This window comes from Nothoprocta perdicaria, unplaced genomic scaffold, assembly GCF_003342845.1.
Source record: "Nothoprocta perdicaria isolate Ctin4 unplaced genomic scaffold, notPer1 scaffold_359, whole genome shotgun sequence".
Classification (NCBI taxonomy): domain Eukaryota; kingdom Metazoa; phylum Chordata; class Aves; order Tinamiformes; family Tinamidae; genus Nothoprocta; species Nothoprocta perdicaria.
Genome location: NW_020455598.1, coordinates 1 through 21,711, shown reverse-complemented (window position 1 = coordinate 21,711; position 21,711 = coordinate 1). Strand labels below are relative to the sequence as shown.

The window sequence follows — 21,711 nt, the reverse complement described above, 5'->3', positions numbered from 1 at the left end:
TATTTTAACGGCAAATCAAAATCTTCAGAGTTTTTTTTTTTAAGCTTAACTTTTTAGGTAGAATCTGCAGTTTGGCCAAAAAAAAAAAAAAAAAAAGCCAATTTTAGCCCAAAGGACAGGAGGCCACCAAGGGATTAGACATGACTATGCTTCTCATCAGTCATATCTACCTCATGTAGTCACTGTTTCAATGCCACCTCAAACGAATGGCTAGGCTGTGGCCAGGAGTGTCCTCCTGGCCTTGAAGAGCTCCTGGTCTTCCAGGACCTTCTGTCTTTGGCCATCTGCAGTGGCCCTGGGCACTTCCTTGGGCACCATCGCTCCCCAGGAAGTCCCTCCCCAGGTCATGGGCTTCTCAGGTGGTTGGGGAATCCAGCACCGATCATGGTGGTCTCTAGCATGGAGATGTGTTTGCAGCAAGCTATGGTGAAGCTCTAGGTAGATCATGAAGGTGAAGAATGTCCAGAAATGGGGTCAGTGTGTTGGTCTGTCTTGGGTAAGCCAGCACTGAAGGCACTGAAGGCACCCAAGGACGTGTTGGGAGGGGACAACACACATCCCATTGGTGGGCAGGAGTGGGACATTGGGCATTCGGGTTGCTGATGCTGTTGATGCCTTCTTGTTGTTCATCCTGAGGACTCCAGGACGAGGTGGAGGCCACCTTGGAGTTGTATGTGGGAGTGGGCAGGTCTCCCTGTCTGCAGGGAGATCTCCATGGCTGCGGTGTGGACCTGGATGGACAGCTGAAGAAAGGGACTCACAGTCTGGTCCAAGCCATGGAAGGCCCAGAACCCTTGCAGAACCCACACTAATCTTGTCAGCAGTGGGACAGAAGAAACAGGAAAGAGGGAACCTCAAAGTGAGTCACATCTCAAAAGAGATGAAGATCTCAAAAGAGGTGATGGCCAGTGATAGGACACAGGGCAATGGGTATAAGTTGAAATACAGGAAGTTCCATCTCCATGTGAGGAAGAACTTTCCTATGAGGGCAACAGCCCTGGAACAGGCTGCCCAGGGAGGTTGTGGAGTCTCTTGCTCTTGAGATCTTCCAAACCCACCTGGGTGCGGCTGGGTGCCCCATGCTCCAGGTGTCCCTGCTGGAGCAGAAGGTTGGTCTAGATGATCTCTAGAGGTCCCTTCCAACCTCAACCAAACTGTGACTCTGCGAAGACCTCTTGTGAGCCCCATCTCTCCTACTGCAAAGATTTAGGAGAGGTGAGAAACCAATCTAGCTAAGGGAACCTCCTGAAGCCTCCTTGAAAGGACATTGTGTTCCTTCTTCCACTAGATTTCCACCAATTTGTAGTGTTTCTGCAGTGATTGTGGGCTCCAGAACTCTGGGAGGCTTCCACTAAAGAAGGATACAGAGGATCTTGTTCATTTGCTTGGTCATGGGAATCATCCCCTGTGGCTGAATCACCACAAGAACCAGAAGGGAGCCAGAAGGGACTTCATTCAAAAGAGGGACTTTGCCTGCTGGACTTTCTCCTCCCAGCAAAACAGTAGCAACAACGACATTGACTTAAACCACAGCCTGCCAAGCGAGGACTATGGCCCCTTGGAAAGATTTAGGGGATTAAGCAGAGATTAGTAACACATGCATTAAGGGCTCGTGGTTCCCAAACAAGCTGGCTTAATTAAGCAAAGATTAAAGCTCGCTTCAGCGACACCGATCTCTTTCAGGATTCAAAGCGTCGAGTTATTTGGTAGAATTTCTTGCACTTGGCCGTGTTGCTCATTTAAGCCCTTGCCCTGCGTTGGAAGTAGTCATCTGGAGGATTCGAGGCAGCTTAGACATTTATGGAGCTATAAAACCTTAGGCCATAAATTGCACGTGATTAGGGTGCGTGTCACCATCGGTACTTCGTTAAAACGAAATGAAATAACAAAAAAAAAAAAAAAAAAAAAAGCTGCCTCATATTTTCATCTCTAAAATCCTAGAAAATAAGTGCTGTAAAACTACACAAAAATTGCCCTTATGTTCCAGTCAGTCAGCAGGCTTTGGGCGGGATAACGCACGGGCTCTGCAGCCACAACAGTAACTCAGCCAGGTGACACGGGCGACTTGGGAAAGGTTTCAGAGCTCGTCCAGGAGGCTCAGGAGATGGCCAAGCTGGCCAGGCTGTTGCAAGCCTTGAGGGATGCCTTTGCCAACTGTTGCATACCGTGTAAAATTAATTCCTTTCAGGAAAAAAAGGCAAAAAAAAAAAGCAAAAAATAAAATCACATTAGGCTGGATAATTCATGTTCTCCCATTCTCCCTCCTTGCACCTTCTATAGATGCTACTTTTAGGCCTCCTTGGTCTTCTCATCTTAGCCTAAGAGCCAGTCAGTGTAAAAAGTTGGTTTTATTAACCCTTATGCATGTGTTTGCAGCGCATTGCATCGTTTTGGAAGGGAAAGGAAATGGGTATTTTGGTTTTATATCTTAAAGCTAATTGTTTATACAGGTTTTGTGAGAGCATTTGAGAGGTGGGGCCAGGCTCTTCTTGGGGCCAAGCTCTTGTGGGTGGTGGCCAGTGGCAGGCCAAGGGGCCCTGGGGCCAAGCTGCAGCGCAGGCAGCTCCACGTGGCCGTGAGGAAGAGCTTGTTTGGTGGGAGGGTGCCCGAGCCCTGGCCCAGGCTGCCCAGGGAGGCTGCGGAGGCTCCTGCTCTGCAGATCTGCCAGCGCGCCGGGATGCGCCCGGGTGCCCCGTGCTCTGGGTGTCCCTGCTGGAGCAGGGGCTGCCCTGGGGGAGCCCTGGGGGTCCCTGCCAGCCTCAGCCATCCTGGGATTCATCATTGTGGGAGAGTTAGGACCTCCAGAAAAGCCGGAAGAGCGGCAGTTCATTGGAATCATCTGCTGGTCATCAACTTTGTCTGTGGCATTGAGGACTCTTGCTCAAAACTTCTTTACTCAGTGCAACAGGGGGACGGGTCTCTTTAACCGCAGCTTTGCAAGGTCCTTTGGAAAATTTAATTCCAGGGGCTCCCAGCCAATCGTTTTCCGTAAGAGAGAAAGGATATGAGTAGAAACGAGACGACCTCACATGGCCAAGAAGAAGTATGTCTTCTTGGCCCCTTTCTCCAGCCGTGCAGGAGGTCCCTGTGCACCACAAAGGTTCATCACAGCGATGAGTCATCTCACCTCACCCATGGGAAAGGCTCCTTGCTCCAGGCAGCTGCTTAGAGTGTGGCCACTGTTGGGAGCAGGACACTGGGAGGCAGACCTGTCTGCGACACCACGCTCAACCCCCTTAAAGAATATAAATCCATTTCTTTTCAAGTCTCTTTAGAACAAATTTTTTCCTTAAAGCAAGTATCCATCGAATTCCAAAGCTATTAGGAGGAGCAGAGTAGAAATAAGTCTTTGCATCTGGAGAATAAATAAAAATATATCCTTGCTCGTGCTAGAGCCTAACCCCGCTGCAAAGCCTCCTGTGCCCCGCAGCTGGTTCCTATCTGCTGCAGGGCAAGCAAAGGAGAAGCACAGCTGTATGGACACGGATGAGGAGATGGGGATTTCTCCAGCCTGGCCTGCTGGGACAGCTTTGAGGCAGAGGTGGTTGGGAGGTTTCTGCTGGAATTGTATCCTGCTGGAATATGTGTTTCCACTCAAACCGAGCTGTCCTGCACAATGGGGATGGCTCCGCCAGGATTTTATATGGAAATAAAAATTGAGGAGGGGAGGGGAGAAGGCACTGGAGTATCAGAATGTCCCATTCTGATAGCCTTGACATGGAAGTTTGCAGCTTGTAACCATTTTGGGCCATTTTTTAATTTTTTTTTTTTTGCATTATGGTGGAGCACGCTAAAGGTTGCTCCTGAGGCTGAGTGCTTCTGTTGACAGCACCTCCTTAGGAGTTTCCTTTTGCTGAGAATCTAAGTGCTTTTCTGTGCAGGTCCTCCCTTCATCCAAGCAGCTCCTCCGTCTCAGGAGGATGTGTTGTCTCAGGAGGATGTGTTCACTGACAGTGTTTGGCTGGAGGAGGATCTGTGCAGAATCTGGCTGGATGGAGAGGGAACCACGGATGGGATCTGAGAGGAGGAGTCTCCACTCATAACCTGCTTGTGCGTGAAGCAGAACGGTCCAGTGCCAAGGAACGGTATAAAACCCAGCCATGCATGGACAAAATGCACATGGAGAAATGCTAGAGTTGGGCAGGCCAAAACTTGGATAAATCATTGCTGGTTATCAGTAACAGATGCTGTTGGGGCCTCTCTACATGGTACACCAAGGACAACCACTATCAGAAGCGGTGCTTCAACATTAGCCCTGCAGAACTTAAGGTAGGAGAATGGGAGAAAAGGTAGGAGAAGGAGAATTGGCATGAGATGGGATGAACCTAGGTCATCCCCATTGATGGAGTAAGTGGCTTTTTCTCTTTATGCCTCCAGAGGACAATGGAGCTGGATGGTGACCTGCTGGAGAAAACAGGATCTGGCTGTTGGAGGATAATGCAGAGGATGGAGATCTCCAGGATTGTTGTGTGTGTTTGGTCAGTGCTAAACTCGCTGGAGAAGGCAACAAGTGCCTTGGAAGGGCATGAGGATGTGGAAAGTTGGCAGCTTTTGCTCCTTAGAAAAAGGCAGAATGAGAGCCAGGGGCTGGCAGCTGACGCTAGGGAAGTTCACATGTGAAACGGGACAAAATTAACTAGGTGAAGAATTAAACAAGGGAGCAAATTATTCCTGAAACGATGGTTTTCGGAGTTATGGGAATCACTATTTTTTCAGTGGAGCAAACAAACCAGAAAAACACCGAAACTTCCCACGTATTGGTTCAGCCTGAAGCTAAATGAAACTGCTAAAGGTGAAGGTTTAGTGTCCTCCTCTGAGACTGCAGAGCGAAAAACGGTAACTTCTCTCTTCGGGTAATCCGTGCGCTTGTGCAGAGCAGGATGACCACAGACCAGCTGTCCCCTCCATCTGAGGACACTCGCCCAGCGTCTCTCTTGGGACACCAGCGGCATCCTTGCGGTAAGGACTGGCTCAAGCAGGGCCAGCTGGTGCCAGCCTGCCCGGCGTGGCCAGCAGTGGGAGGCCAGGGGAAGCGGAGGAGGCAATATTTAGGATGCAGGAGGAACGAGGAGGCAGCAGCTGTGGGCTCTGGCTATAAAAAGGCTGGGAGCCGCCGCGGTGGGTTGGTCTCTGTCTTCTTGCTGCAGTTCTAAATATGTCTTTTGAGCCAAGATCGCAGGCAGGTCGGAGCTGTGATGACCACACTATAACGCTCCTTCCTTTGCCTTTCCATCTCCTAAGGAAGAAGGAAATCAGCCTCAAAATCTTGGGCTTGGAGTCTTATGGATTTTGGGGTTGACTGAAGGGATGCCATCTGGGGAATGTGGCCCATGTTCATGGCTTCCTCTCTTGCCATGGAGGAACACGTGTCTCAAAGAGAAGATCTTGACCGGCAGGCTCAGGATATGCGTTTTGGGTGGTTCTTGGTTTAGGCTGGAAATGAGCAGCTTCTCTGTGCTCACAGGTCACCTTTATTCCCAGCCAGAGGTCTGAGGCCTAGGACGATGACAACTGTGTTTGTACAATGCTGGATCTAATGGAAGAATCTTGCTGAGCTCAATTAGGGGTTGATTTCCCCCACTTTCATCGCAGGCATAGCTGTGAACCCAATCTCCTCGGCTCAGATTCCCTAAATCCATAGTATAGTCCTGAGCAGGAACAGACTAATGGTCCCATCTGCCCTAGCGTTCAACATCCAAGTGGATCCAAGCTCTTCCGTAGACTCCAGCATCTCCTACAGGTCAGCTCATGTCTTTGCCCAGCAGATCAGCTTTTTCTCTGTTCCTCTGACATTCTTACAACCACTTTGATGGATGTGGGTCCATAGTAAGAAGGTTCATTTTGCCCCCTAAAATACCCAGTCAATTTACCAGTGATGAAAACGCTGGTTTCAGGATGGCCAAGAGGATGGGAAGTCCCAGGGGAGACCTTGAGTGGGATTGAGTGGCCAGGGCAGGGAAGAAGGAGGACCAAGTCGCAATGGAGAGGGTGAGAAAGTCTTGTACAACATCAGTGCTGCCAAAGACAGCTGTCACTGAATAACTGAGGATGGAAGGACATGTGTGGAAGATGTTAGCTCACCTTTTGCTCAAAGAACCTTACTTAGATGGGCTGTCCCAAAGTTTTTTGCAGGTGAGGTTTGAAAATATTCAAGGATGAAGCGTCCCCTATCTTCTGCTTCATGCTCCAATGCATGACAACCTTCATGATTAACTTTCTCCCCCTAACCCCAGTCAATTTTCCCTTGCTGCTTCTTGCCCTTTGGCTGTGCATCTGCAGGAGGAGCCTGAGGAGTCTGGAGATGCCCTTACCCACCTTTGGAGAAGGTGCAGATAACCATGCAGATCCCTATGGAGTCCTAAAGGTAGATCCAGAGCTGTGCTGGTTAAGGCTGGACCTACCCTACGTTTGCAGGGTGAGGTAGGGTTGGTGCAGTGTCTTTACGCCAGCTCTTGGCATTAGGGAAAAGTGAAACCTTGGTGGCCAGCAGGTAAAGCAAGCGAAGGGACTGAGCCTTCCCACTGTGGAGATGCAAAAAGCAGCGTGTTCCTGTAAAAGTCAACGTGGGCATTGAGGCAAAAGACCAAAACCAGCAGAATTAGGTGTAAAAATGGCCAAGATATAATGCATTGATGATAGGGCTTTGGATGATGGTAAGGGAAGGATTGTGCCTTCTGCATAAAGTGCACCATAGGGAGGCACTTGGACTTCCCCAAAGTTCAATGTCTCTGCTTTTCCTAAGCTGAACCTCCCCTGAAAAGACAAAGTGAGGAAAATGCACTGTACACCAACTGTCAAATCCCAAGAACTACCCCAGCTGGACCCTGGCAGATCAGGTCACCCCTTGCTCTGCCTGGGGATGCAAAGGAAAAGGAGCTCTGCTCCTTTAAGCTTGCAGAAAGCCTCTTTATATTCAGGTGGAGGCCAGCCTTCCTGTGCTATAAAATTGCAGGCAGAGGCAGGGGCAGCAGCTGTTTTGCTTAGATCTTAGCCAGCCTCCAGTCTCATCATGGTAAGAGCATGCCATATATTTATCTTAGCCTCCCCTTAATGTATAGATTGTTTTCCAAGCGTACCGAGCCGAACGGATAGCTTGCTCTTTTCCTCTCCTTTCCTCTCGGGGCTGTTAATTCCAAGCGCTTTTCTGTAATTGCTGATTACCTTGCAGCTTATCGAATCGGTGTTTGCTCCTTATAAGGGAAAAGTGAGCGACTTGGTCGGATAAGGGAGATTTCGGTGGCCTCTCTCTGCGTTTTCCACGCTGGGGTTTGCAGCTCCTGGGATGGGACCGTGGAGTTGCAAAGGGCTCGACTCTTTTAATGCAAGTTGGGTTTAACTTTCCTGGGAGCCGGCGTATCTAGACGCGCAACAGCGTGGCGTATTAAACGTTAAACTTTGATATTTCTGGCACTTTTCCATGACTTTCGCACTTTTCCACTCTCGCCCTGCCCCAGGGGAGCTGGTGCAACTTGCAGAGACCTCAGGGTTTCTTCCTTAGGAGTGAGCTGCCATGTTGCCTTTGTCTGCTGCAATCCCTTGGGATTAGATATTAAAGGAATAAAGATTCCTTCCCCCTCTCTCCCGCTCTAGGTTTTCCAGTGCATCTTTGCACTAAGGAGTTTGCAGCTGGGAAACTTTAGTGGCTTGATCTGGTTGCTAAAAAAACCTGCAGCCCTGAATGCTGCTGGTTAATCTCGCTGAAACTTTTCTCAAGGAATAGCCCAACTGTCACCTTATTTTGAATGCAAAAGAGTAATTCTTTAGGAAAAAATCTGATGGTGTCCCTTTGCATGTTGCAAACGGGCGAAAACTTCAAAGTAGTTTTTGGCAAACCAGCTTTTGAACTCTTTTCTTTTTATCTGGGGCTTCGAGTGTCCGCCTCGGTGATAAAACAGTTAACCATTTCCATGGTATTTCCATTGGGAAAATCAGCTGGACAACAATAGGCTGCCTATAGCCAGAGTCTGCAAAATGCACTCTGTCTTGATACAAAATGCAAATGTTGGAGATTTAAGGGATTAAAAAAAAATAAAACCCTTCCAAGTGTATTTGGGAAGGGGGGAAAGCTGCATAGCGTGAGCCGTGCTTTCCTCCTGCTGTTCCTGCAGGCCCCCTTTGCTTTTCCCCCTATTTTTTTTCCATTCCCTCTGGGCTGGACGTGCCAGTGGCCCCTTGGAGCAGGTGCTGGGCCCGGGGAGCTGGGAGAGGACGGAGCAGCTGTCCCGGCGAGCGCCGTGGTGACCCTCGTGCTCCGTGGCCAGCAGCTATTGCAACCATTCTTTGCTGGGAGGGATGGGCAAATGGCAGGCAGCATTTCCCAAATAGTGCAAATATCAGCGTGGAGAGAGGGGACCTCCACGCCCAGCAGAACTCCAGGCCTGGGTCTGGATTAAGCGGCGCTTGGCCAGCTGGGACTGTGGGAGCTGGTGCCCATTGGCAGTGGCATGGAGCCTGCTCATCTGCAGGGTGTCTAGCTTTGCGGTGGGTAAACTGGACACACAGTGGTCATTTGGCTTGCTTGAATGGTGAGAAACGTCTTGACCCATCAATGCTTGGAGAGGGAAAGAGGGGAGAAGTTGTGTTACTTCCCTCTCCTGGTGCCTCCTGCTACTGCCATGGTGCCCAAGACCACGTCTAGCGTCGCTTTGATGGTAGACGCCCAGCTGAAGAGGGACAGGGTGGCTTTGGCAGGTCAGTTGTGCCTCAGGTTGTGGGCGTTGAGGACGTTTCAGGCATGAGACACCTGCTCGTTTGAGGTGGACTTCTTGGAGCTTGTTCATGGAGACCCCTGGCGCTGGGTAGACTGGGAGGGAACTGAAGCATGGGGCAAAAAGGAGTAGGATGAGTTGGTAGCAGCAGAGAGGAGACCTGAACCGAGCTGCCTCTCAATGCCCCAGTAAATGCCCTCCGTGCCAGGTGGGATCACCAGATGCCTCGGTTTGGGGACCCTGGGAGGCCACACTGCCGTGTGCATGGTTGGAACTGGGAGCCTCTGTTGTCGCTGCAGAGGTGCTTTGATCCCGGGGTGGTGGAAGTGGCAGAGGTACCAATTACCTCTGAGGGAAGCGTTCAGCCATCAAAAGTCCCCAGAGAGGCTCCAGAAGGCGTAGGCACCTCCAGCACTGCCCTGGAGGTAGTTACAGGCTCCTGGAGGGTGACCTGGTTAAAACGGGACTCCAAGCCTCTCCTCAGGAGCTGGCCTTGTTTGGGCCTCGGGCAAATACTCGTTTCCTGGTGTGACTCCCAGCTTGCCTGTGGGTTTCCCAGGTTCGGCTTCTCCCTGTTTGGTGCAGAGCTTTGCCCAGGGAGGCCTGAGCCGCCATCTCCTGAGGACCATCCCTGCGGGACAAGGCGGAGCACGAAGGAGCCGGCAGCGCTCAGCTGCTTCCCGCCTCGGCACCAAGCCCATCACCTCCTTCCTTCCTCCCGTTGGGTGGAAAAGCCCTTCCTGGGGATGCTGCGTGCGTGATTGGGCCGTGTCCAGCGGCCCCGCGGATCGGACGCTGATCCCAGCTCCAGCTCCTGGCTGGAAGTTTCCTGCTTCCCTAATCATCCGCCGGTAGCGACCGGCTCCAGCGAGAGCTGTGGGGGCCAGTGCTAAGTTGCAGGATGTCTAAAAATGTCCTTAACAAGCCGTTTCCCCTTCCAGAGGGAATGCATCTCCATCCACATCGGGCAGGCTGGCGTGCAGATGGGCAACGCCTGCTGGGAGCTGTACTGCCTGGAACACGGCATCCGGGCAGACGGGACCATTCCTGGCCCCAAGCTGGCAAAACCTGTGGAGCCGGAGTCCGAACAAGTGGATTCTTCTTTTGAGACCTTCTTCTGTGAGACAGCGTCTGGGAAGCACGTGCCCCGGGCCGTCTTCATAGACTTGGAGCCCACTGTCATTGGTAATAGTGGGGAAGACGGGGGTTGTGGCGTCTTCCTCCTTGGCTCCTGAGCCTCTTGTTGCTGCCTGTAGTGCCTGGCTTCTCTCTTTGCTCTGTTGAAACATCTCCAGCCATCAGAAGCTGGGTGGGTTTTGTAATTCCAAATGGACCTGTGAGTGATGGTGCCATTGCTCTTGCCACATAGTCTTGTCTTTGGCTGATCCCTCCATTTAGGAGGGACCTGATGTCTTGAGCAGAATCCTTACCAGGTGTCAAGCTTATTGGGTTTATTAAGCACAATTGGCTCTGGGCTGAATTATGTAGGTCTGTGACCTAATGTGGAGCTTCTGGCTTTAAAGCTACCCCTGAAGCACCTCTGGGTGTGTAGGTGCCACCAGTTCCATGGTTCTGTGGAAAATGGGTGTCTTGTTATTGCCAGCTTTCTACTTCCTCTTCCAAAGGGAGCGAAGCTGGACTTCATTAATGGTCTCTGTAAGCGTGACTTAATCATGGCATTTTAATTTGATTTGAAATATCTTCCTAGGAACCAAATTCTTTTGCTCAAAAACCTGGAAGAAATGACTCCCTGGCACCTGCTTCCATATTAACCTGCTCCTGCCTCCTAGGCTTCTCCTGTGGGTGAACGTGTCTGCTTCTATCTTGCTGTCTAGGATGTGTGACTCATTATTTCATTTAATGGAAGGAATGCAGACTTTTGTTTTGGTTCCACTTAATTTCTAGGCACTCAATCAAGGTATTAAACCGGGAATCTGAGTGAGCCAGCAGAATATGAAACGTATCCAATGTTGAGGCTGAGTGGATCTAATGACTCTTTGGAGGTGTCTATCAGCCTCAATGGCTGGGCAGAGCCCAGAGAAACTGCTCCTAATGCCTGTATTCATTAGATGTCTGGAGCTTGGTGGGATAAGTCCAGCTGAAATGTCAATACAGGAGGTATCCTGTCTCCTCTTCAGTATGCCATAGAGCAGGTGGTGGATGTAGGGCTCCCAGAAACCTCAAGATGCTCTCTAACAAGCAGAAGCCCAAATTACATATGATAAAGTTTCAGATCTTTATGAACTAAATAAGATTAGGATCTCAAGTTGGCAGCTGGGAGAAGGTGGAGGAGGTAATGAACTTGATAACCAGTCTGGACAGTGTTTTCCTTTTCCCTTCTATTACCTGCAGTCTAATTAACCGCGCCATGACCATCAATTTGTTTGTCATCTCATTTTGCATGAGTTCCTGAGGGATTTATGAGTTCTGTTAGCGTGGCAGAGTAACTGCTGTTCTCCATGACTGCTCCTTCTTGTAGATGAGATTCGGACTGGGACCTACCACGGGCTCTTCCACCCGGAGCAGCTCATCAGTGGCAAGGAAGATGCTGCCAACAACTATGCCCGTGGCCACTACACCATTGGGAAGGAGATCATTGACACCGTTCTCAGCAGAATTCGTAAAATGGTAAGAGGGTACAGAAGGCATTTTCCTTAAAATTGCCAATCAAGGATAATGCAATTAAATTTGGGGCTAATAACTGGATTGAAAAAAAAAGGGGGGCAGGGGGCAAAATTCTCCTCTCTGCTCAAGAACTGTTGCTGCCATCATTACAGACATTAGATTTGGGGTTTGGTAAAGAAATGAGTTCTTACAAAACTATTATATCTATGCTTAAAGCAACGATCATTGCGTATCAAAGTTGTGGGCTGGAGCAAGAAAACACTAGACCTAAAAGAAGGAAGAAAGGGACTTTTGACCATAGGGAAGCTACACTCCGATTATGCAAACTTAGATTTGCATCCATTAATTCTAAATGGATGATTGCTATCCAGGTTTCATAGGTGTGAAGTTAGTTTGTTGGGGGAAAGTCAGTGAAACGCATCAGGAGCATCACTTGGAGAACCAGGAATGAGAGGCTACCTCCCATCGCCTCTCAGGTGTTGGGAGATGAATTGAGCAGCTTGCCCAGAGATTCCATCTGGCCATGCACAACAACCTAGGCTAGCCCAAAGGAAGTCCTTTGGTTGATTGGCATATGTCTAAACTAAAGATGGTTAGTAGGGCAATTTAGTGAGTGAACCTACCCTCTGAAAGAGAATGGCTGGAGTTTGTGGCTTTGCTCACATGATTCTCTTCTGATTAATAAGTTCTCTGAACATATTTTGATTTTTTTTTCTGAAGTACTTTGGTTCCTTACTCCATTTTTTGACATTTTGACAATATATAAATTAATATGCATTATTCTGCTGCAGGCTGACCAGTGTAGTGGTCTCCAAGGGTTCCTGGTCTTCCACAGCTTTGGGGGAGGCACGGGCTCGGGCTTCACCTCCCTCCTCATGGAGCGGCTCTCTGTGGAGTACAGCAAGAAGTCCAAGCTGGAGTTCTCTGTGTACCCAGCCCCACAGGTCTCCACCGCTGTGGTGGAGCCCTACAACTCCATCCTCACCACCCACACCACCCTGGAGCACTCGGACTGCTCCTTCATGGTGGACAACGAGGCCATCTATGACATCTGCAACCGCAACCTGGACATTGAGCGGCCCACCTACACCAACCTCAACAGGCTGATTGGGCAGATWGTYTCWTCYRTCACTGCCTCGYTGAGRTTTRAYGGGGCCTTGAAYGTYGACYTGAYYGARTTCCARACCAACCTGGTGCCTTATCCACGGATCCACTTCCCGCTCACCACCTATGCTCCCATCATCTCGTCGGAGAAGGCCTACCACGAGCAGCTGTCGGTGCCGGAGATCACCAACGCTTGCTTTGAGTTCTCCAACCAGATGGTGAAATGCGACCCGCGCCGGGGCAAGTACATGGCCTGCTGCCTGCTGTACCGCGGCGACGTGGTGCCCAAGGACGTGAACGCGGCCATCGCCGCCATCAAAACGCGGCGCTCCATCCAGTTTGTGGACTGGTGCCCCACGGGCTTCAAGGTGGGCATCAACTACCAGCCGCCCACGGTGGTGCCSGGSGGSGACCTGGCCAAGGTGCAGCGCGCCGTGTGCATGCTGAGCAACACGACGGCCATCGCGGAGGCCTGGGCCCGCCTGGACCACAAGTTTGACCTGATGTACGCCAAGCGAGCCTTCGTGCACTGGTACGTGGGGGAGGGCATGGAGGAGGGCGAGTTCTCGGAGGCCAGGGAAGACCTGGCAGCCCTGGAGAAGGACTATGAAGAGGTTGGAAGGGACTCAGCTGATGGTGAAGAAGAAGAAGAAGCTGATGAGGATGAGTACTAACAAACTCCTGCCTCTTTTTGAAGAAGTGAAACCTCAGATCAAATAGATACTGTCATCCGACTAAACTGGTCCCAAGTGCCTGGAGGTGCCACAGGATTGTCCTGAACCGCAACGCTACTGTTTGACGTATTATTCCTTTCCTGCTTGCATAGTCTGCGTGCTCATTACGCACTTCCAGCATGGGTGTCTTGAGCTTTATCACACTGCTGCGTATCCAAGAGTGAAGCTGAATAGGTGCCTGGCTTTGGGTTGGGGTCATGTTCTGCTTGGGAAGAGGCTCCTGGTCATCCAGGGCAATGTTGCAAGCTGCCTGCTTTGGTTTAAGTGACAGATTTTTGCTCTGGCTCTTACTGCAAAAGCACCTTTTTAAATTAGGAGCGTACCAGCACACTTCTATGCAACTGTCTTTTGTATTTGAATAAAGACATTTTTTTTCTCTGAAGTCTCTGGCTTTAATCTAGATTTTTCTTTACAGTTCATCAGCACTTGCCCTTTCTCTAAGAGAGCATTTGAAGATGTGCTTCTGGCTAGGCCAACACTGAGGATCCCAAAGCAGCGCTATTGCTGTGAAGGAATTGTCCACTTTTGTGCAGGGTCTTGTCTGGCTCAAGCTAGGTGCTGTTTGTGGATGTCTGGATGCTAGTTTGGAGTGGGCAGGGCACCAAAGAATCCTTGAGGGTCGAAGGGAGCCCTGGAGATCATGGTGTCCAACCCCCTTGCATGAGGAGATCATTTAGAGTATGTTGTTCTGGATCATGTCCAGGTGGAATGTGAAGGGATTCTCCTTCCAGAGAAGGAGATTGATGCATTTGTCAGGAGCACCTTCCTGGTGGGTCTCTACCACCTTAGTGTTTCTGGTGAAGTCTGAAGGTGATGGCCTGGCTCTGCCTGAGTGGATCCTGGTGCCTAGGGCAGCAGAGTGGCTCTGAGCAGAGGCTCTTGTGGGCTCTACAGCTGCTAGGAACACAAAACCACCAGGTCCCTGCACATGGGGGCAGATGTTCACCAAGCAGTGTCATGGTCCAAGAAGGAAAAGCCATGAAATACCTGGTGCCATGATAGACTTATGAACACTCCCTTGCCCTCGGCAATGGGCAAGAGGCCCCAAAGCTCAGCTGAGACTCTGGGCTCTCCTCAGGGCAATGGCCTTAGAGGCAAAACTACAGCCCTCTGTCTACTCTTTATTCCAAGGCCCAGCCTGGATCTACCTGTGCTTGATGGCACATAAAGAGAAACAGAGAGAGACCTCTTGCTCTGGTCTTTTAAGATAAGGTGATGCTTTCAGGCTTCTGGAATCTCAAGAAGATGACCACCCTTTTCCCAGGTGCTTGGAGTGACACGGGAGATGTTCTCCAGGGTGATGCATTGGTTGGTGCCTGGGGATGGTTAGAGGGTTGTGAAGATGCAGCAGCATTAACGTGCCTGGGGGATGCTGGAAGGAGCCACAGCTCCTTGTTAGCTGCTGATTGCTTCAAAAGCCAGGAGGACTTTTTAACAGCAGGATCTGGAAGCAGGTTGAGTCTTAGGAACACCCCTTATGCTAAAACACGGGGCCTGTCCCACAGCTCACCTGGCTCTTGTGGCTCCCCTCTGGGGCTGCTCCTAGCAGATGCGTGGGAAGCAGCTCCTGCCCCATGCAATGGGTTCTGTCCTTCAACTCCAGTTCTGTAGTGGTGGATGCCATGGAGGCAAGGGTATACCTGGCATCCCTCCACCACAGGCCATGCTCAACCCAAAGCTGCTGGGCTGAGCACATCTCCTCTCGCCCACCCCAAGCAGTTGCCTTTCCAACCCCCTGATTCCTGGAGACCTGGCCAAGCCAGCTCCTGAGCTGCCAGCTGGCTGTGCCTACAGCATAGCCCATAGCACTGATGTTAACCCTCACAGGGCGATTGTCCCATTTGGGGCTGTTCATGACTCAACCACCCTTACTAGAGGTACAAGGACTTCTGGCTCTATCTCCATGCTCAACACACAGGGATCTTTCCAGTCATGGTCTCCAGAGCTGCCACCTTTCCATGGTGGCTCAAGTCTCCACAGGTGCCTGGAGCTGGAAGCCCTTGGTTAAATCCCCAGAAAATGTGAGTGCAGTAGAGTCTCCTCAGGGTGGACACGGAATGAGTATTGCTTGGAGGGAAGGAACGTGATCCCCGTGCTCTGGCAGCTTGGAAAGCCATCAGCACATTGCTGGGGCTGATGTAATTTAAACAATCATTTATTGCTGAACTCCATTCCTTTGGCACGTGCATCAGCGCAGCCCTGCTCCAGCACCTCCCACAAACACAACTTAGGGAGCCAAAGGAAAGGTTTTCCTTGGGAGAAGGGAAGAGTGATCCCTCCTTGATGGTCACAGAGGAGGCCTTGTCCCCTCTCCACATGGCAGAGCCTCCAGATCTGCTCCCCAAAGGAGGGCCTGCTGCAGCTGAACTTCTCCTGCCTGCTGCCACAGCAAGGCTGGACCTAGGGGTAAGCTCTGCAAACAGTGACACATGGGGCAGCCCACAGGAGCAGGGGTTTTGGAATGTCACTGTCATCCCCTCCAGGCTGAGCTTAGTGCAGTCATGCCCTAAGATAGAAGGGAAGCTGCTGCTCTTTCAAGAGCGTGAACAGAGGTTTCTGATGCTCATGAGATCCACCAGAGCCCTTCTAGCCCTTGTCTCCTGCAGGGAGGCAGGAACACACATGCTGCTCCAGCCCTGGACCAGAAAAGCTAGGCAACTGAAGGGCCAAGTTCCAGCCTAACTGAGCCTTGCTGTGCTCCTAGCCCAACACCTAAGCAGGGGAGGTACCCGCACAAGCTGTCTGCACCTGGCTGGAGCCTCTTGTTTCTGCTCTGGCTCCTCTTTATGCTGTAGAAAGTGTAGACATCTCATGGGGGTCTTCAACATCTGAAGCAGCCCTTTCCAGTGAGGTGTGCTCAAGTGCCACCACAAAGCTGCATTGGGAGGAACCAGTAGTCTCAAGGGAGACCCTCAGGAACATCTGGGGTCCAGAGAAGGGCAACCAGGATGATCAAGGGAATGGAACATCTCTCGTATGAAGAGAGGCTGAGTGAGCTGGGCCTGTTTTCTCTGGAGAAGAGACGGCTCAGAGGGGATATGATTAATATGTCTAAGTTCAGGAAGGGAGAATGCAGGGAGGAAGGGGACAAGCTGTTCTCACTGGTGGCCAGCGATAGGACGAGGGGTAATGGCCACAAGCTGAAACACAAGAAGTTCCGTCTCCAGGTGAGGAGCAACTTCTTTACTGTGAGGGTGACAGAGCAGTGGAACAGGCTGTCCAGGGAGGTTGTGGAGTCTCCTACTCTGGAGGTCTTTAAAACCCGCCTGGATGCCACCCTGTGCCACATGCTCTAGGTGGGCCTGCTTGAGCAGGAAGGTTGGACTAGATGATCTGTAGAGGTCCCTTCCAACCTTAAATATTATGTGAATCTGTGATTCTGTGAATCTTCTCTCTCTTATAGTCTCTACACCACCAACCACACCACTCTGCACAGCCCAGCTCCCGAGGCCAAGGGCAGCTCAAGGTGAGCCAGCCCCTGGGAGCTCTGTTCACCTTGGGAGACTGCCACCCCCAGGAGCCAGCTGAGTAATGGCAAGTGCAGACAGGCTTTAATTTATAAGGATCTCCCCCCCCAACCCTTGCCTCAGGTTGTTTAAACTTTCTTCCAGTTTAACCCAGAGCCAACACTGTCAGCCTTTCAATTACAGGCTGACATCAGATCCAGAGTCTCTGCTGCATCTCAGCCAGCTCACTTTCCTGGAGCACTTGCTGGGAAGGAGACTCCCAGATGGAGAAATAACCTGTTCCAGTTCACGGAGCAGACCTGCAAAAATTGAGTTAAACTCCCCTTTTTCAGCTCATTAGCCGTTTGCATGGATCCATGCATCCTGCCCTGGAGAAGTCCTACCTCAGGCTAATTGAGTAGCATAAGAAAAAAATTAATTAGGAGACCACTCCTTGCTTTAGAGCCGGAGCAAACTTGGCTATGGGTCATGGGATTTTACAGGGGGCTGACAGACAGCTCAAGGATTCAAATTCCCCTTTCCAGACTCCAATGAGACTTCCAGGCAGGCTGAGCCCCGGCAGCCCTACATGGATCGCTTTAGCAGGGCTCTGGGCAGGGAGGGGATGGGAGAAACCCGATCCCGCTCCCTGCTCTGTCTCAGAGCTGCCAGCTGCATGGAAAACCCAGAGCTGACAGCATGAGAGGCCAGGGGCAACCAGAACCCCAGCATGGGACAGGCCCTTGCTGCTCATTTTGACACTGGTTCCCCAGAGAAGAGGGGACACATCATGGGGAGCCACCCTAGATCACAGGATTCCTCCCAGTCCGGGACTATCTGCTCACAGACGGGTTGTTACAGCCACAGAGTGGTCAGAAAAGCCCAAGAGTTGGATTAAAGCAGTCAGCAAAATGTGAGAACCCCAAGGGTCAGGTTGGTGGAACACCAAGACAGGAGAAGTAGAGGCTTTGCTGGACACCATATATTTGACAAATTTTCATTTATACACACACAAGCAGTGAACCACAAGTCACTGCTGGCCAAGCCAGAGCTTCCAAGCCATATTTAGTTAAACAGAGCCTGCGATTCACTTCCCTGGAAGGAATCACAAAACCAGAATATCAGATGCTTTATAACCCAACTGCCTTTCCAGAGATAAAGACTTACTCCTCCTCCGCAAAGTCCCTTCCAACCTCTTCATAGTCCTTCTCCAGGGCTGCCAGGTCTTCCCTGGCCTCCGAGAACTCGCCCTCCTCCATGCCCTCCCCCACGTACCAGTGCACGAAGGCTCGCTTGGCGTACATCAGGTCAAACTTGTGGTCCAGGCGGGCCCAGGCCTCCGCGATGGCCGTCGTGTTGCTCAGCATGCACACGGCGCGCTGCACCTTGGCCAGGTCCCCGCCGGGCACCACCGTGGGCGGCTGGTAGTTGATGCCCACCTTGAAGCCCGTGGGGCACCAGTCCACAAACTGGATGGAGCGCCGCGTTTTGATGGCGGCGATGGCCGCGTTCACGTCCTTGGGCACCACGTCGCCGCGGTACAGCAGGCAGCAGGCCATGTACTTGCCCCGGCGCGGGTCGCATTTCACCATCTGGTTGGAGAACTCAAAGCAAGCGTTGGTGATCTCCGGCACCGACAGCTGCTCGTGGTAGGCCTTCTCCGACGAGATGATGGGAGCATAGGTGGTGAGTGGGAAGTGGATCCGTGGATAAGGCACCAGGTTGGTTTGGAACTCGGTCAGGTCAACGTTCAAGGCCCCGTCAAACCTCAGCGAGGCAGTGATGGAAGAGACAATCTGCCCAATCAGCCTGTTGAGGTTGGTGTAGGTGGGCCGCTCAATGTCCAGGTTGCGGTTGCAGATGTCATAGATGGCCTCATTGTCCACCATGAAGGAGCAGTCCGAGTGCTCCAGGGTGGTGTGGGTGGTGAGGATGGAGTTGTAGGGCTCTACCACAGCAGTGGAGACCTGTGGGGCTGGGTACACAGAGAACTCCAGCTTGGACTTCTTGCTGTACTCCACAGAGAGCCGCTCCATGAGGAGGGAGGTGAAGCCCGAGCCCGTGCCTCCCCCAAAGCTGTGGAAGACCAGGAACCCTTGGAGACCGTCACACTGGTCAGCCTGCAGCACCGAGGAAAGAACCGAGAGAACCACATTAGTGATCTTACTCCAGGCTCATTGCCTTTCTTAACCTTTAAGGGGGCCTAAGCGCTGGGCTCCTCCATCAGCTTTAAGACCATACTGCTCTCCTGCTTATATGCACCCTCCACTTCTCACCCGCTGCCATTTGTTAGAAGTAGACAGAAACCTGCCACCTCTTAGTGACCTTGGCTTTGGTGGGAGACGCCTGGTGCCCTTTCGGCCTAGGGGGCTTCCAGAATAATGAGCTAAGAGGAGGAAGAGCTGTAAAGCCACTAAGAGGGTCTATCTAGAGCAAGACTCTTAGTGCTGTCAGAACACTTCCAAAAGCCTGTCCTTGGGATTCCGCTCCAAGTCCAAATGCATGGGCATGAGAAAACTGAGAGGAGATATCAGCTAGGAACTGGGATGCCACATCACTTAGCTTGAACTAGGCACTTAGGCACCCCTTTCTTTTCCCTCAAGTCACAACCACTAAGTCGGTCTCTTCCCACCAAGGGCATCTCATCACTGTTGTCCCACTAGGGGTCATGGCCAACCCAACAGAATTCCATGCAGCTAAACCTATGCTGCCTCACTGGACAGCCATGGAAACCACAGCCACAAGGCAGCAGCAGCAGAGTCTCACGGGCATTGTTACCATTTTACGAGCCCTCTCAACAACAGGGTCAATGATCTCCTTCCCAATGGTGTAGTGGCCGCGGGCATAGTTGTTGGCAGCATCTTCCTTGCCACTGATGAGCTGCTCCGGGTGGAAGAGYGCGCGGTARCTGCCAGTCCTGATCTCATCTGCAAGAGGTTGTGAGCTCAGGAGCACCCCTGCCAGAACCACCACCCTCTCCCAAGAAACTTCCACTCATTTCAGAAAAAACCCTTTCCCATGGAAGCCAGGGACCTCCCAGGCAGTTCTCAGAGCCAACATCCCCATAGCAGGCCAGAAAGCTCCAGGAGCTCTAACAAGAGTCCTACAGACTTCTCATGCCTTACCAAGGACAGTGGGCTCCAGGTCAACAAAGATTGCTCTGGGCACATGCTTCCCCGAGCCACTCTCGCTGAAGAAGGTCCCAAAGGAAGAGTCCACCAGCCCCACGGATGCCTCAGAAGAGAGGATGCCATCTGGCTGGATCCCATGCTCCAAGCAATACAGCTCCCAGCACGAATTGCCCATCTGCACGCCAGCCTGGCCAATGTGGACAGAAATACACTCCCTCTGCATGGCAATAGGAGACACAAGGACGTTAGGAACGTGCCCACGCTAGAACCTCAGGCTCTGCTCACGGAGAACATGGCAGACACCACTGGAGCTCCCACAGGACAAGAGGAGCAGGACACAGGACAAGAGGAGCATTTGCAGAGCTTCGGGACAACAAGGACACTTCCCCCACAACAAGCACCCAGGAGCTGTAGAACTAGCAACAAGGGACRCTGCAGCTTCTCTGAGGGGCCAATGCTTCTGTCAAGGCAGGTACAGAGAGCCASGGAGTGCAGGAGGACCTGCTGCACCCCAGCACTGCCCTCGCTCYGCACAGCAGAGCTGCTCCCAGCACAGCCAGCAAGGCAAACCATGAAGAGCAGCCACCAAGAGCCAGGGAGGCTGCTCCTGCGTGCCCCTTGCTCTGCCCATCCTGCCTTGGGCAGCAGCCAGGGCACACGGAGCCTGCCCAGGTGGAGCCTCCGGGACTCTCAGCTGGGCAGGGAGGGACTGGTGAATAAGGCCAGCTTTTTTGGCCTCATCTCTGCTTCCACCAAGAGCAGCTGTGCAGGAGCAGCCAGCTGGAGACAGGTAGAGGGGCTACCAGCAACAATGGGCAGAGACTGCTCAGTCACCTGCTCCATATGGGAGCCAGCAACTGTCCCATGGAGCTACTAGGCTTGAACCAAAGGAGGAGAGCCCTTTATTCAAGGCATAGCTAAGCTGAGAACTTCCTGAGACTAGAGACTGTTAGATTTTAGGGCTCAGAGAGACACTGGGCTAGGAGATACCCACCAAGAGTTGCATGGGACTTTTTCCTCTAGTCATTTAGGACGCTCTCACCTACAGGAAAGTTTAACTAGGAGAGCCTCATAGGCTTGGCCAAAGCTTACTCTGCCCTAGCTCCCAGTTTTTAAGCATGTGCTGGGCAGGACACCCCACCAGACACCCAGCACAGCCACTAAACTAAAGCACAMAAACACAAGGCAACATCCTCCACCACAGCAGAAGGTCCTGCCCCAAGGGTGGCCATTTGAGAGAGCAGCTCTGCACTAACCACCAAACATTCCTCTCCCTACTCAGGGAGCAGCCCTGCAGCCTGCTTAACAAACCCTCTACACCAGAGCCATGGGGCTGGTGACCTTGCTGCTGTAAGGGCAGGATGAGAAGTCCCACCTCTGCCTGGGATCACACACAACCTGCAAGCTCTTCAAAGGGAGCTTTGCAAGGGGCACACGCAGGTCTGGAAGGGCTTCAGCCTTTGCAGTGGGTCAGTCCTCCCCAGGCCAGGAGAGGCTGCTGAGCACCACGCTTGCAAGTCCAAACCAAGCTCCCCCCAGCACCAATGGGTGCTTGGTCACCCCAAGACACCTTTCTTGGGGTGCTTGGGGTGCTTGGTCACCCCAAGACACCTTTCTTCAGCCCTCACATGCTTCTCAGCTCCCTGCTTCTCCCCCCACCAAGCTGCAATAAAGAGAAAAAGCTGCTTCCAGTCTCACCCTCCTGCTRAGCTGCAAAGGACCAGCCAGGGCAGCTGGTGGTGCTCAGAGAAAACCCCCTCCTCAAGCCCCCACACCTCCTCACCATGACTGGGAACCACCTGAGCTCCTCAATGGAACCTCACCCCCTTCTTGGGGCATTTTATAGCAGCAGAGCTGGTCTCACCATTAAAGGGGCAGTGTCACCTCCTCCTGGCTCTTGCCCTTTCTCCTGTGCACACCTGGTAGCCAAGTCCTCTAACGTTTCTGCTCTTATGAGACAGCA

The 21,711-nt window shown here is 51.9% G+C and overlaps 2 protein-coding genes across 3 annotated transcripts; one reads left to right on the top strand and one right to left on the bottom strand.

Annotated features, from left to right (window-relative positions):
* The first annotated feature begins 6,957 nt into the window (after positions 1-6,957).
* On the top strand, positions 6,958-13,553 carry LOC112951603 (tubulin alpha-3 chain). Its single transcript, XM_026044306.1, has 4 exons — positions 6,958-7,012; positions 9,650-9,893; positions 11,188-11,336; positions 12,125-13,553. The coding sequence occupies exons 1-4, from the start codon at positions 7,010-7,012 to the stop codon at positions 13,109-13,111; spliced, it is 1,383 nt and encodes a 460-aa protein (XP_025900091.1). The 5' UTR covers positions 6,958-7,009; the 3' UTR covers positions 13,112-13,553.
* Positions 13,554-17,730: 4,177 nt separating this feature from the next.
* Positions 17,731-21,545, bottom strand: LOC112951604 (tubulin alpha-3 chain-like). 2 transcript variants are annotated; one of them, XM_026044309.1, is made up of 4 exons: positions 21,532-21,545; positions 19,743-19,965; positions 19,396-19,544; positions 17,731-18,737 (listed from the first exon to the last, which is right to left on the bottom strand). In XM_026044309.1, exons 1-4 carry the CDS (start codon positions 21,532-21,534, stop codon positions 17,781-17,783), a joined length of 1,332 nt encoding a protein of 443 aa, XP_025900094.1. In that variant the 5' UTR covers positions 21,535-21,545; the 3' UTR covers positions 17,731-17,780. The 2 variants fall into 2 exon arrangements, with proteins under 2 accessions (XP_025900094.1, XP_025900092.1); XM_026044307.1 differs by lacking the exon at positions 21,532-21,545 and having other exon boundaries at positions 19,743-19,971.
* Between the last annotated feature and the right edge of the window lie 166 nt (positions 21,546-21,711).